This window comes from Ooceraea biroi, chromosome 12 (assembly GCF_003672135.1).
Source record: "Ooceraea biroi isolate clonal line C1 chromosome 12, Obir_v5.4, whole genome shotgun sequence".
In the NCBI taxonomy this organism is placed as follows: Eukaryota; Metazoa; Arthropoda; class Insecta; order Hymenoptera; family Formicidae; genus Ooceraea; species Ooceraea biroi.
In genome coordinates, this window is record NC_039517.1 from 134,413 (window position 1) to 149,879 (window position 15,467).

The 15,467-nt window shown below is 42.6% G+C and overlaps 2 protein-coding genes across 5 annotated transcripts; one reads left to right on the top strand and one right to left on the bottom strand.

Annotated features, from left to right (window-relative positions):
• Positions 1-8: 8 nt before the first annotated feature.
• LOC105286115 (adenylyl cyclase-associated protein 1) lies at positions 9-15,142 on the bottom strand. Of its 4 annotated transcripts, XM_011350786.3 has the most exons (9): positions 11,574-13,695; positions 11,083-11,295; positions 9,791-10,160; positions 9,407-9,691; positions 8,779-9,023; positions 8,514-8,686; positions 8,228-8,431; positions 2,253-2,396; positions 12-2,167 (listed from the first exon to the last, which is right to left on the bottom strand). In XM_011350786.3, the coding sequence occupies exons 1-9, from the start codon at positions 12,121-12,123 to the stop codon at positions 2,084-2,086; spliced, it is 2,268 nt and encodes a 755-aa protein (XP_011349088.1). In that variant the 5' UTR covers positions 12,124-13,695; the 3' UTR covers positions 12-2,083. The 4 variants fall into 4 exon arrangements, with proteins under 4 accessions (XP_011349090.1, XP_011349089.1, XP_011349091.1 ...); XM_011350788.3 differs by lacking the exons at positions 11,083-11,295; positions 11,574-13,695 and adding an exon at positions 15,006-15,142 and having other exon boundaries at positions 9-2,167; XM_011350787.3 differs by lacking the exons at positions 11,083-11,295; positions 11,574-13,695 and adding an exon at positions 14,195-14,516 and having other exon boundaries at positions 9-2,167.
• LOC113563109 lies at positions 4,544-8,221 on the top strand. Its single transcript, XM_026974269.1, has one exon. The coding sequence runs from the start codon at positions 4,774-4,776 to the stop codon at positions 8,017-8,019; it is 3,246 nt and encodes a 1,081-aa protein (XP_026830070.1). The 5' UTR covers positions 4,544-4,773; the 3' UTR covers positions 8,020-8,221.
• Positions 15,143-15,467: the final 325 nt, after the last annotated feature.

The window sequence follows — 15,467 nt, forward strand, 5'->3', positions numbered from 1 at the left end:
ACACTGAATGATACGTAAGTTCACTTTATTAGGTTTATTAGTCAGACTCATCACCAAAAAGTAATTCGAACGAAAAGTTATAAGTGTAATTGCATGCGTCGTCGTGCGAACGGAAGCTTCCGCAAGCAATAACATGTTCAATACCGTTACTGAATTAAAGGTGGTCCATGACCGCCTGAAATCATTATACATTTATTACAATTGATCGTACAATATGGACAAACGAACGATTTGCGCAACACCGCTATCGTTTGTTTTTGCATCAACATTTCCTTTTTTTTCCGTTTAATACCGTGCTTCACTTAAATAATATAATACTATATTAGCGTACGCCCGTTAAACATCACGCTGACGCAAATTCCTAATCAAATCCCCGATTATTGATATCTCGTTTATAAGATGATCGCGTAGCATTAAACCCGACACAAAGAGCAAAAGTTTGGAGGCAAAAGCATATCGAACTATTGACGATGGTATCTGACACCATTTACACGAGTGACGCCGCTCGGAGGCCTATAAGTAACGCAGTTTACTATCTCAGTGCGCGTACAATCGGTCGCATTAATATCATCCGATTCGCCTGCATTCACAAAAATATTTTAGTCTGTGACACGTAATAAATCTGTAATATTATTTATACGTATATCACCTATATTTAATTACAATGTGTATATTTAGGAGAAATTTATATAATTTCTCTCGTGGAACTATGACGCTCGTTTCGTTGAATTTCCTGATGCTGAACTCGAGATAGAGAATCGTGTGCTTCTTGACAAGCGATTGAAATGGTTGTACAAAAAAGTATTCTTCCTAAACATCTTAAATAAGCGCACCGAACAGCGTTAATGCACTCGACTGTACAATATTCAGCGCTCCGACTGGACACACCAGCAGCAGCAGATTCTCTGCGGCGCGACAGGTTTTGAGCAAAAACTTCTCTTCGTACGATAGAAAACGGTGTAAATGTATAAAAGGGCGACTCGAGGACGACGGAACTCTTTCGTCCACGCTACGATTAACACCGTCGCTAAATTATCTCGCTTTCGGATCTCGTTATGCGGATCTAACCGCGCAAGAAGAAGGAATCCGTAATAATCCAAAACTCTACTAGATATATTACAGTCATTAAGGGAGCTCGGTATCTCACAACGCTTTATCACGCTTTGTATAACGCTCGATTTTCAGTTTATGTAATTCACGTAAACCTCGACGATTCCGAACAGCACATAAAACTTCTCGAACAATTTTAATGAATACATTATATCACCACTCATCACCGAATACGTCTCTTCGATTTATATAATTCATTACACATCATTCGTTAAGAACATACGCATGATTAAAGTCAATTTGTCACGTCACATTGCGTCTAGGAGTAAGCTCTTTCCAAATTTTTCTGCTCCATGAAAATCGAAATTAACGTTTTACGATTTCGATGCGAAAACCGCGTTAAACTCGAAAGTTCTTCCTCGCGCAGTTTAGTCGGTACTCGACGATCTCAAGGTCTTCAAGGAGGAAAACGTACATTTTTGCGTTGTCATCTTCAGTTGCAGGAAAATTCAAGCATGGCAGAGTTAATTGAACGTGTATTCGTTGTTATAAGAAAGAGAATCATTTACCATCGAGTGACCTGTATTTATAGTATTCACCAAGTTTGACTCCTTCGAACACTTTCATTATGACGCAGCTAGTCACGCATTTTATTTCAGTCGACGTAGTCGAGGCGTACGAAGATGTACTTTCGATGACTTTCGCCTCAAGATCGACACAGTTTTGATCTCAGCGAGGGAATTCGTATCTGTTCGATAAATAACGCGAGAGCATCGATAAAGAACATTCGACTTGTTTCATTTTTTGCACAAAATCTTGGAAAACTTACTCCTAGATCTAAATACATGTAAGCAAGACATATCGCGTCTGTCTTTTTTCTTTAGCTCCACATCATCGGAAGAAGACAATAAATAAAAATAATAATAGTAAATTTATGATATATATCTTTGACAATGATATTTCTAGTGAGTTATATTGTTAAGAAGATGCGTAGGCTATGCGTAAAGCAAACTCCCTCGAGTCATTTACGCTATTAACCGAGCGAATCGACGGCCGTAGTACTCAGACCGTTCGGACTGATGGTGGTCTTGAATTGTTCTGGTACTGGGTATTCAGTCTACAACATAATAAATCAGTTAGTCATAAGGAAAGAAAATTATACACAAGTACATTAATCTGCAGATCGATAAGCAGAAACTCACGTAATCTCCATTGGGTTTCGGCACCATAACGTTCATTTCGCTAGATTTGCTGGTGATGAGCTCAACCCCCAGGGATTCCGTACTCAAGTACATTTGGCAGCCGTCCGTCTTATCGATGGAAATCGTAGGTACTTTTCCGAGTACCTGTCGACACAACGTCCCTCACATTTTCTCCACTCTCCCAGATACAAATATTTTATTTATTTTTAATGTCTTTGTCCGTTTATGATGAAACATGGTACATATGATACAGGCATCGCAGACTGCGAGAACAATTGCCAATGAGCGACTTCTCGCGATACCACGAATCGCGCCAAACATGTATCGGTAGCGGAAGAAACTGACAGTTCCTCGAATTTATTATATTTATCCATGTTAATACGTTATCCGGAACATTATCTCGCGTGTGTAAAAATGCCGTGGAAAATTGGTAAGATAAATTGATAATCGCGCTTTAAGTTGTATTAGTTGCATAACAACAGCATTGAAAAGGAAACCTCTACTCATTTAATGAGTATTTTAATGAGAGAAACGAAAAGTTTAAAGAGTGAGAATTTTTCAGGTGGAAATTTCCAAGTCGTGGCGACAAAATGCGAGGAAAATTGGAGAGAATGTGCAATCGCGATAGCAAATTATCTATGGTGCGAGATGGTCTCTGACGTCGTTGATTGTTTAGGAAAAGAAGGAATGATATGGGTACGAGAAGCAACGATTATTCCACTATGATCGTAATTAGCAATTAAAACATTAAATTCCATATTTCGTAAATATATTCTAAATGTATCAGTTTACTTTATCTAGTTTTATCAATTTAACGACTTTACTAATTGCTGAAATTAATAGACTTACTCGAATAATCTTTGACTATCCGTGTAGTATCTTGGATTGTTTTCACATCATTTTTATTTATGGCGTTTAAGATAGTTATGACTTCAATTTGATAAATAAATTAAGCGTTTGTGACATCGTTTTAATTTTCGAATCTTCGACCGTTGAAGGTTTTAATAGTGGCCATCACGTCTACGATACTACTCCGCGTAAAGTATCGCAGGAACACGCACACGCGGAACGTCGTACTGGGTAAACAAATGTTGACTAAAGTTGGATGTAAAATTCACGACCTAGAATTAAAGGTCAATGTCTTGACGTACAAAATGCAATATGGAACGTGGCCGCTACCACATCAGATCTACAGTTTGAATCGGAAAAAGCTTCAAAAGATCAGGATGACCCTGTCCGACCATAAGGGCTGGATAAACCAGGTGCTGCTAAGGTGAAGAAATTAAGAAAGTAAAGAAGTTGAAAGAATGTAAAGAGGAATTAACTTTTAAGAGTTAACAGATTCTCTTGATATATCGGCTGTGAGATGATGCATCGTACCATGTTCACATTCATGATAACATTGTATTTCAGTCCCATGAAGAGCAACATGTGTGTTCCTTATCCAAACACGTTTAGTTCATCCGAAGCGAAACTGACCAATTTTTCTGACATGAAAGGGAAACATACTCCGCGTCACATTGAATATAACGGATTGACAGATTGTAGTAGCATCGAAATGTCGAAATCTACGAGTGACCAATCTGTGAAGTATAAAAACTAGAAATTATCGCTATTAGCGCTAACTAGCATCTTTTGCTTCTACTTCTACGACGGGCAAAATAGCGTGCACAGAGCGCCTCAAAAACATTTTGCACTTTCTCTCGAATAGACAGTATGACACAAGCAAATAAACCCAACACTTGCAACCTTCGAGAAATTACACAAGTATTATTATAGTAAAATGACAATGTAAAATAAAAAGTGTGCTACTGAAAAATCAAGTATCTTCATTCTTAATATACGCTTTAGTCCCTCATAATTAATTAATATTTCGCACCATATACCGCAAACATTCACCGAGCAATCAACTGTGTTATCGTGCGTTACAGTTTCGCTTGTCACCAATAAACTGTCGGGGGGAAGTGCACAACTTTGTTGAGGCCGCCTGTGCGATAACTGATCCACCTTGTTTCCTTAGTTTGCATTCACAAGCGGCAGATACACATCTGCAAAATGCGAGCACAAGAGACAGTAATTGCTCCAAGAGCGAAGATGTTACGTTGCGAGATCGATCTTGCCAAGAATTCGAAGATACCATCCACCAGTATAAATCATTCCTCAAGGAATTGCAATCTAACAACAGGCATTTACATTTGTCCAAGTGCTCGTCAAAAACTAGTAAATCCTGCTCTTTGAAACAGGTGAGTGCGTATTGTTCTTTCTTTAGATCAGATAATGATATAATTTAATATCAGAGTCAAATACAATGCAATACTTTGACATCTAAATCTAAAACCTACTATGTATGTATACTATGTATCGAAACACTACTTTGCAATAAATCTAATAACATTTTCCGCAGTCAATTGCTTCATTCGCAACGGAGACGCAGAACGGAGACGCGTCTCATGATAATCAAGTGGCAACGGTAGAGGCGCACGAGACAAGATGTGCAAAAGGAATAAATAACTCAGAGACGATGGAGAATGGCGAGGAAACGTACCGACCAAACGTTGCAATTCCAACGAGCAATGACATTGCAACGTTCTCCGAGGAATTCTGTTCGACGATTCGACCGGCGCACAACGTGCAATCTTCCCAGGAAACTCTGCACGAAATCAAGAGGAGACTACAGAGTTTGCACAACGTGCTGCAAATATATCAAGACGCGAATCGGTATTCAGAGCGGGACGAGGAGTTAGAAAAGGATGAGCGAATCGACGAGGTAGACGCGTCCATCGGAGCTGCACCCGAGGACGCTGATCGATGCAAAACCGATACGAATTGCAACGTCGATTCGCAGGAAAATCCGCCAGAGCTACAACACTCGATGGACAACTGCGAGTATTACGATCACTCCGATGGCAGTTTATCTTGCTTGACTGGATGTTCTTCAAGCACATCGAAAACGTATCGATGTTCCAGCAACACTGCCACGCGAAATCCTTGTTCCAAAGAATCCAGTCGACACTGCATCGCACGTAGACCGGTCACATGTACCAATGTCGAGACAAGTGATCTTCCGGCATTTTCAACGACGACAAAACTGTCCACCTGCAAGCAGTCTTCGCGTCTCTACAGTTTTGCGACGTCACAAACATCGGAGGATTGTACGAACTGTAAAACTGAAGATGAATCGTTCAAAGATCAGAACGTACAGACTCAAAACGGAACATCTTCGAGAAGGTTTGTCGCAATATTCGATAACGAAGAAGAAAAACGTCAAGAAAATGTGATAGTGTCTCAAAGCGATGATCGAACATTAAACGAGAGCGACAGGGAAGAGAAATCGACAGCGCTGTTGCTTCAAGAAGCTTTACATTTCAAGAAGATTCTGCTGACGCGAGTTGACTCGGTGAAGGGGCAGCCAACACGACAAGAGACAAGTGAGAACGACATCGCGGACGAATCTATACGTGAATGCAAAGAAACGGAGCGAAGAGGAAACAATGATAATTTTCCTTCAATGATATTGGACATCAAAACGGAGAAACCGATCAACGGTTCCTGCGAGCGGATGAATCAACATTACGTTTATCTCGAGATGAAGCAACGACGTGAAGAAGAAAGTGAGAATCGCATTTGCGAGGCATCCTCCAAATATTTCAGTATCACCGATTTTGGAATCTGTGACGATGATGATGCAAAAATTGGGAGTAATGTTTTATCGTCGTTAGAGCCTCCCATTTATGAAAAAGTGATCTCTATAACGATACCGGTCGATGCGAGGAGTCGAGATGAAATTAGTGCAAATTCCGCTGAGAAATTGAGAAGAAACAGGAATGCCGATGACATTGGCGACAATGTAGTTGGACGTTCGCCAACGACGCGCAAACTCGAAGATCTCGTACTGGAGCGCATCAGAAATATCAGAGATTGCATGGATACCTTCCTTCGGAATCGGAACAAGGCAATATCCAAAGTGCGCAGGGCGCTTCAGTATCGTGGCGAAAGCGATGCGATGTTCGCTCCTCGATGCTCAAATGAAGCGAGCCACGTAATGTTGCACAAGCGCGATAACTGCATCGATCAAGCCGTCAGTTTCTCAAGCGATTCACCGGATCTCTTGCTAAAGACGTGGCCAAATCGTCGCGAGGTCCTCCTCGAAAACGACATTTTGAAATACTGTTCCAACATGTGCCTAAAGAGAGATATGCCTAAAGAGAGAGAAAGATTTGCGCTTATCGCTCCTGCCAAGAGCGACGCGCAATCACCAGAAACAACTACAGAGCTGGAAAAGAAGGAAACTATCTCGTCTTCCTCGATGATTTTCGAACGTCCTTGCGAGGAGGATGAAACCTACAAGAATGAAACAAAACCTACGCATAAAATAACCGATACGTTGAACGGGGATTCTCGAAAGCATGAGAGACAAACGCAAGATGCCGAGAGTAAACCCTCGGCAATATCGTCACGTCACTCGCTCGACGGTGCGGAAACCGATAAAGAGATTGTTGAAATCGTACATGAGGAACCGCCAGCGGTGTCAAACGATAATTCAACCACTAACAGTAGCTCGTACTTCACTAACGCGACAACAAGTGCCGTGAAAATGGACGACGTGTTTCCCAAATCTACTTTGAACCTGGAGCAATCGCACGCAATATCGATTGTACAGAAGGAAATGGAACAAAGTCGAGCAATCAGCGGAGAAAACAATTTCGTTGAAGGATTTCCAGATATAAATGTAAAACTGAGCGAGTTATCATCGAATCTCGAGTATTCCAGCTTGAAGACGCTTGCAGACTCGAATCTCGTTCCTGACGAATCGGAATGCGATTGTTCGACGAGCGCGAGAGCAACGTTGAATGAAAATATCATGCCCTTTTGTAACGGTACAAAACGGTCGCCGCGACTTTTCTCACTGAACGGAAAAGAGGAAACACTGAAAACAGACGACGATTCATTAGGTAACACAAAACGAGGCAACGAAATATTCGCAAATGTCATGCACTCGTCGCCTGGAATAAAAGCTCATTCAACGGGACAATTATCGCAGACGTATCGACGAATTAAAGCGAAAAGTGACATATCTTTAACGGCCAACAGAAGAAAAGAAGACTTGAGTGTCAACTTGTACCCGAAGAGATCGCTCTCGTTTCTGACGCGTCACGACAGTTTGGCACACGTCCAGAGGACATTGCATCAGTCTCACATAAATGTACAATACGACGATGACAAATTTGCGGAGAATAAACTGCAATTCGCGAATCGATCCAAGTCTATCGTACCGCCACAACGGGCTTCCACCAGATCTTGCATACCGATTTCGATGAATCGCTTCGAGGGTATTGGTCGAGTAAGAGGTCAAACTCACGCGAGGAGTCCGACAAGAGGTCCGCTAACCGTGTCGTGCAGAGAAAAGACTTTCAGTGAGAGTCACGTGAAGGAAGACGAGGAAGTTGCACAAAGACGCAGTATTCCAAACAGACACTCGTGTGTAGAGGAAACGGCGTTAGATGTGCAGAAGGATATATTCGCCAAGGATTTGGAGAAAATCGATGAAGCTAGTACAGATCGGGAGAAGAATCCGAAACTTTTGTCCAACGAGAGCATTGTAAAGTCCTCGTCGGAGGAGGAAATGTGCTCCGCGACAGATTTCTTGAGACATAAAAACAACTTTTGGATCATTACCGTCGACAGAATGGAGAAGGAAGTTACCGCGAAACCTTCTATTACGGATACATATACGTCCATGTCCAAAGTTACATTAGAAACGAACTGACACGTATATATGATTTGTCATACCTATGTAAATATTTGTCAGATCTTTTGTAATAGTATATTTTTTTCTAAATAAATTTACTAAGTTCGAACAAAAAGAAAGAAACAAAATTGTTTCGATATTGATTGTTAGGCAATGTTGCCCATCTTTTAGACATCATCGATCAGCGGCAACCGAAGTGGCTGAATGTAATAAAAGGTATACGTACCTGCATTTGTACGCTTTGACAATTTACGAACTCGATGCTAGAGACAACGGAGTCAAACACAACGGACGATTTACGACAAGAATCCATTACGATGGAATTGATCTTGCCCTTGACGGTGAGTGTACTGTCTTGGCATCGGAACATATAAACTACGTTATTCATCTCTGCGTTGTCGATGACCAAGTTCTCACTCTTGTGATATTCCTGTAACAGATACAATTCATATTTTTCATAACAGATACGTATGTTGTGTAGTATGTATGTTTGAGGGACGTTATATAATTACCACAAGCCATTTCTTCCCATCTCTAGTAAAAACCGGTGGTTTGTCGATCGGCGCATTCGCCGGTAAAACATTTTTCATTGGTAGTGTGCTGGCCGGTGCTTTAAATGGTGCGGGACCAGATCTTAAACCGGCATTTTTATGTGTTTGCATATCCGAAGTAACCTTCTTCAAATCTGCAATACAGATATCGGATGTCGTGTAATTTTCACACATCTTTTTCGTAAAAAGTTTGCAAAGGACAAAATAGAAATACATAATCATTTACTTTTCGTAATGCCTTCTCCCTGATTGATCTGAGCGAAAAGTGCGCTCCTGTCGTCGTTCGCTGCAATCGGTGCAATATCTCCCATCGGCATCGACGGAGGTGGAGGAGGTGGTATTCCAGCAGGCGCCGCGGTACCGGCCTTTCCGGCCCATGTCAAACCCGTCGTATGATGCTGACGAACGTACTGTTGCAGGTCAGTTAATGTTTGCACCCACGCTTTACACCAGTCTACGTGTATTTTATCTCTGCGAACAAATTATAGAATTATAAAATAGTTTCGTGTGTGTTGTAAATATTATAACCGATTAGTTATATTATTTGTATTCAAAACGATCTCTTTATTCAATAAATTTCGACGTTTTGGATGTCTTGCACGTTTTCTTCCATTAGATAAATACATTGGCACTTGAAACAGTGCCATTTAATAACACCTGCAGTGTCATGCATTAAAACTGTATCCAGTATATATACTAATAATAAAATTTTCTCAACCATCCATTTTATAATTTCATTTCTCTCTCTATATATAACTCTATAATTATTATATAAATAAACAATTAAGGAATTATAGAAATAGTTTTCGCCTAATAATAAATCAAATAACTTATTAATATGAGAAAACGCTTACTTCTCTTTCCAATCCTTCAGTACGCGATTGGTATAAAACTGACCGGCGTCGTTCATCTCTTTCACGTATGGAGCTGGTGTGGGAGACACTGCGACCCATCCCAACGCCGGGATACTCTCGCTGATCGCTGACAGATGGTTGAAGAACGGGGATCCACGATTCTTCTCGCGAAAGTCCTGGATCTGCTGAATCTGCATGGACATGGGCGCGAGCAGGGACACCTGCTCAGACTGATTCGCCGGTGCTGGACGGCTCGCCGCCGTCTGCACGAACTGAAGTTGAATCCTGAAAGCAATCGGAATACGTTGCAGCAAATCGTTCAAAATATATTATATCTTCATTTTTCATGCATAAAATATGATACAAAATGAAGAGAGTACTGACTGAAAAGCTTTTTCTACGAGCTTGCTGTGAGTAGCTACATCGCCGCCGATCTTTTGACTCAATTGCAGGTACTCTCTGACCGGCCCGGCCAAGAGATCTTCGTACCCGGCTACGGACATGCTTATAGACTGATTCGGAATTGTCCGTTGCTCCGAATGAGTAGTCGGCGAGGTCGCAGAGTCTTCTCTCGAATTACTCGCTGTATCTTTTGCTGACGCAGCCCTTTTCGGGGAAGGTGTACTTGTTTGCACCGCAGTGTCCTGGGTCGAAACTGCGCAGTGTATCGGTACTCTCTCGAGCCGCTTCGTCACAGTTTCCAATCGATTCACCAACTCTTCCAGATGTTCCTCCCTATCGCTACCCTCGCAACCTGCAATTTATTTTGCAAACAGATGTGTTACAAAATGTGTTTCGTTCACGCAGGCTTCAACAACAAAGTTCAATAAAATTCCTTTATTTACTCGCGTTTAAGAGTCTTGTAAGAGTCTTTAAAATGAATAAACAAACAGCAACGCGTTTTTAGTACACGCGTGTGTGAGGCGGAAAACTTCTTCCCCGAGGAAACGCGGAAACGCTCGGAAAATCTCAGACGATTGGACGGAACGTCTCACCAAATAGCTGGAACGCTAAATATAGAACGACGCATTTACGTATTACGAATAGCCACGTTAACACAATCAGTCGCGTACACGTGCATCACGTTTACGCTATCTTTATTCTCCGCTCGCTGAAATACCTAAGATGCCCTTAAGAGATTGTCCTATCACGACCACTGGACTTTCCGAAAATTGGCAAGGAACTGAAAGACACGCATTCCCAAACGATGCCGGACGCGAGAATATTCTCAACTATTATTAGATGATCCGCCCAACACACATCGCGCAACAAGCGTATTGGCACACGAATGTGATTCACAATGTAACATAATCGCGACGCTATGCACACCGGGGACCTGAAGAAGCGTTATTACTCAGATAGCACGGAACGTCATCCACAATTGAATGATCGACCACTCAAATTCTAAAAAGCTACATTTTTTTCCGCTCGTCACATCTTAATATGATATTAGCCTGCATTACAAAGTTCTTTTTCACGAAGAGTCGCAGAAAATCGCTTATCACATACTAAACAACATAAGCAAACCACTTAACTAGCGCACGAAGTATAAAATGCGATTCGTACAGACAGAGCGATCGCAGGAGGAATCATAGTAGAAGAAAGCGTAAAAACGCTAGGGTTTCATGGGCGTAAAAAAAATGACAAAAGAATTGAGAACTTGGACGAATCCTAACCGGTGTGCACCATCGGGCCCAGCGGATCAAATCTCACTCTGTGCTCTGTGCTCTGTGCCGCTTGTAACAGATCGGAGAAGAATCGGTGCCGCCTCAGGGCTAACTCGTCGCGGGCGACCGGCGTCGCTGGCGGTTCCTGCATGCCGCTACATCCCTCCGACACGTATTCGCCGCTGTCATCCTCTTCCGACAACCAACGTGGGATCGAGGAAACTGCGGCAAATCATATTTCACGTACGCACAGGATGTTGGATTTTCTTTTCGAAAGATGGATTCGACTTGCAAATCTCTTGATTTTTTTATAATCGCGCGCCTCGCTCCGCCCCCTCGCACGCCAATTGATGCCAATTAGAACAAAACTGCGTGAAGGGCGACCTAGTGCGCCTTCATGCATACGCCTCGTCAAACAATTTGCTTTGTCAGTCAGTTGATCACGCGGAAACGCTATTTTTACGGGGCTTAGAGCCGTGCGAGACGCGCGGATTCTGTACCTAGCGGTTGATTTTTTCTCGTATCATTCTCGGTCGGACAGGCTTCGAAGACCGAATCATCGTCCTCCGGCCCGTCTTCGATCCTCCTTTCTATGTACCCCGACGCATCATAAAGATTCGTCTTGACTGATCGCTGATCACCGAGATTGATCAACGTATCGTGATTGATATCGTCAGCATCAGCTTCATTCATCGACCGATCATCGCTAGCCTCAGTCGACTGCTTCATCAAATCCGGACTCAAGTTCTTATCAACATCAACGTCTGCCTTCTCTCGCGAGTCCTTCGTCGCGAGATCAGCGCGGATTGGAGCGGAATCCGACGCAGTTGGGGATACTTGCTCGGTCCTAGGCACGTTGCCATTCAGCTCCGTCCTTGCCGAGGACTCGCGAACGCCATCCACTTCGATAGCCACCACGGTTAACTTGGGTGACTCGATTGGCGGCAGTGTAGACGGCGCATCTTCAGCGTCATTGTCGTCCGACTTTGATTTCGTCCTCGCGGCGCTGGCTTTCTTCGAAGTATTGTTGCACACGCAGCACTTGAACATCGTTACTTCTCGCGTATCATTTGCTGTATTACTAGCAGCACGCAGTCGGACGGTCGCCGCCCTTTCGCCTTCCGTTTGCAAAGTCGTTGTGAAGAAGCGTGGATTGTTCCTGATGGCTACTTGAGTCGATTCATGAACTTTTCGATTTATAAACTTGATAAACTCTCTTGAAGATCGAAATACATGTAACTGCTTTCAATCACATCAGACTAACAAGAATAACTAACAAGATAATCGTCAAAGAAAAAGTTTAACACTTAATAAATTCAAACAAGTTCAACATCTCGAGAGAACGTCTCGAACTCGCATAAAGTCAATAATCTCTCGTAGCTCGTGACAATTCCTAATATATAAATATTAGATTCAGAGCACGCTTCGTTTCCTAACTCGTAGCTGCCCGTAGGGACTTCAATGTCTCTCAACGTCTCTCGTTTCTCGCGAGATCCATCTCCGAAACGGACTCGTTAACGATGCTCGTTTCATTCGCATCGAAGGTACGCAATCGGTACACTTTGATTATTGTGATCGTAAATTCCTTTCGCCGAGCGAATGCTCGTAATTGAACGATTTCCAACACGGAGCACGGGAAGGGTCAACAAATGACCGGTAGTAAACGTAACAGTCAAACAGTCCGTTCTGCGTCGATGTGTTTGTAATTGATGTGACGCACGCACGTCGAACACGGTGAGTTTCCGATTTCACCGACGCATATTGCCTCGATATCAGCTTTCTGGCAAACAACCGTTTGCTCGAAGGCAATCGTGGAATAATTAATCGCTTAAGATTCGTGTGAGTAATCGCCAGAGTGACCTGGAAACTTTCTTGATCCGGCCAAGTACAAATCGTATGGTCGTATCCTTTAATTAATCTAATCTTGTCTCTCTTTTTTCAGTCAACTCACTGATGTCAATTCAAATATAACAATTCAAGAGTAGAACGTTCAGTCCTCACACTCGAGGGATTCGTTGAGATTAAAATATCAAATTCGATTATCGATACCAATCGCCGCGACCTTTCACTCTCGTCGCATTATTATTGTACTAAGAAAATCTTTCAACACTTTCGCAGACGACAACTCGGAGGAACGATTGATTGCTGATCGCAGATACGAGTGTTATAGAAGTACCCGCACTTCCTCAACCGATTTCGGTTAAGATGTAAAAATGGAGATACCGATACTGTAATAACTTTTTACTGAAATCCGAGAGATTTAACGGCAAGATTGCGAAGAAAAAGGAAGCGAAGCGGAAGACGATAACGGATAACGAGGTGGAGGCGGCGGCTCCAGCGAGACAACGTCCCGATGCCCGCCCAGTTCGACATTCCCAGTTTCGACCGGCGCGGTGCGTCCCCACCCCTCCTCACCCCGCTGCGTCTATCTACACCGCGCCTTATTTCATGTGCTGCCGCTATCCGGATAAAAATCGAAATGATACTTTCAGAGAGGTGTTTAAAATATTTCATTCGCGCTCTACTGAACTGCGCAGTTAACAGCACAGTGTCGATATTATTAACAATACGTTATGGATAGAATAATGATAACGCTCACGCGTCGGCAGATTTTTTTAACAGCAAACACTTGGAGCAAACATTAAGAAATCTCGAAAAATTAAGCTCTGCAAAAAAGACTAAGAGAAAAAAAATACTTATCGGCTAACTAATTCTTGTTTCACTTGTGTAAAAAAAGAATCATTATCAATGTATCTGACTCTAGATAATTGCAGCAACGATTATAATAAATTTGTTCACGTTGCATGAACTTTTCGTGTTGATTCTATTTCCATTTCATTTTTAATTGCGAGAGCATTGTAAGTGCTGCAACTGTAAAAAATAGACCTTATGTATTTAGATGCTTGAAAAAGTTCGTTTTGTCACATCTTTGTCACATCTTTGTCACATCTTTGTCACAACTTTATACGTAATGCTCGACGGAAAAGGAGATTTATAACGAAAATTTGCTTCCGTTATTTTTATTTCTCGGTCATTAGAAACGGAGACGAACGAAACGGGATTCGTCGTTTATTTATCATTTAATCGCCGCAATATTTAACATAGCAATCGACAAACTTACGACTTTCCCAGAAATGCAACAGGTCATCGTATTGTCTCATCTCTGACCCGCTTTTCTCTTGTCTCTTCTCATTCAGCGGCTCGCTCATTTTTCTATCGGCACAATATCGGCGTTCGCGTTATTCAATGATTTTTACATAAAAAAAAGGAATCGTCAGATTATGTTTTACAAAAGCGTTCGACGCGGATCGGATCGCACGAGGTAAAACTTGAACGAACGACGATAAGATATCGTTAATTGCGCAAACGATATAGAGTTCCCTAATCTCGCGAGCGAATCTCAGGGATGCGTTATGTGGCAGAATGCATTGACGGATGAGTCGGCTCGAAGTCACGTATAAAATAATCATACATTCTTAAGCACTCACGTAATTATAAAAAAAACTTGACGGAATATAACAACCATGTGTGCGCAATTTATTCCTTTTTTTCTTTCTCTTTTCAATTTCCATCTCATTAAGTAAATTATTAACCAACTGCTTTTTGTTAATTCGTTTTGCTTTTGCGAGGCATACGTCACCGGTGTCAAACGTCAGGTGCAGTGACTCACGCACGCGAGCCGCGACGCTGACCGGAATGCGGCGCCAAGTAACCAAACCTTGTCGAACCAACCAACTTCTCACGCCGAAAGCGAGTGGCGTTTGTAAACGTCGATCGTAAACGAACGCCCGCGCCAGCCAGCTTGATGCGCATAACCTCTCGCACGTTTCCTCATCGAGAATAAGCGGGAGGAAATTCGCAGCATACAAACGCGCTGCACTATGTCGCGCCTCCTCGCGCGATAAGGATCACCGTTCACTCGAGTGACTCACCATGAATGAAGTTGCGCCGGCCGTACAGTCCTTTCCCAGGAAACAGCTCCCTTTTGCAGGATTGAGACGGGGTGACCCGTCGCACGCGAAAATCTCGAATCAACGGTACGACTGATGGAACGCACTGGGGCGTTTGCCGGATGTCGAAAGTTCCATTTCCAGTCGCGCGATCTCGGGCTTGTTCCCGATCGAGACGTAATGGCGCAGCGTCGATGAAAATGCGGCTCTTGCATCTAATTGGTATATTCCTTTAGATTGAAAAATATGTGCCAATTGGATGAGGGATTCAGCGGAAAATCTGGTAACATTGTTATCCGACGAATGCAGCAAATGACACCATTTGCGTACATAGCACAGCAAAAGCATTTGCAATTTAACCGATCCACTCTGTGGCAGTTTGGCACTCGTTGGCTCGCTTCGCTTCTTTCTTGCCAGTCTTGTTGAGAGTGTCTGTAATTGTCT

What these genes read in the sequence shown, in the direction of transcription:
- LOC113563109 (XM_026974269.1), top strand. Translation starts at nt 4,774, where the DNA reads ATGGAGAATGGCGAGGAAACGTACCGACCAAACGTTGCAATTCCAACG.
- LOC105286115 (XM_011350786.3), bottom strand. Translation starts at nt 12,123, where the DNA reads ATGTTCAAGTGCTGCGTGTGCAACAATACTTCGAAGAAAGCCAGCGCC. An exon ending in CTCGTAGAAAAAGCTTTTCA is followed by an intron (nt 9,692 to 9,790) that starts GTCAGTACTCTC and finishes GATTGCTTTCAG; the next exon opens with GATTCAACTTCAGTTCGTGC. An exon ending in CGAAACCCAATGGAGATTAC is followed by an intron (nt 2,168 to 2,252) that starts GTGAGTTTCTGC and finishes ATTATGTTGTAG; the next exon opens with ACTGAATACCCAGTACCAGA.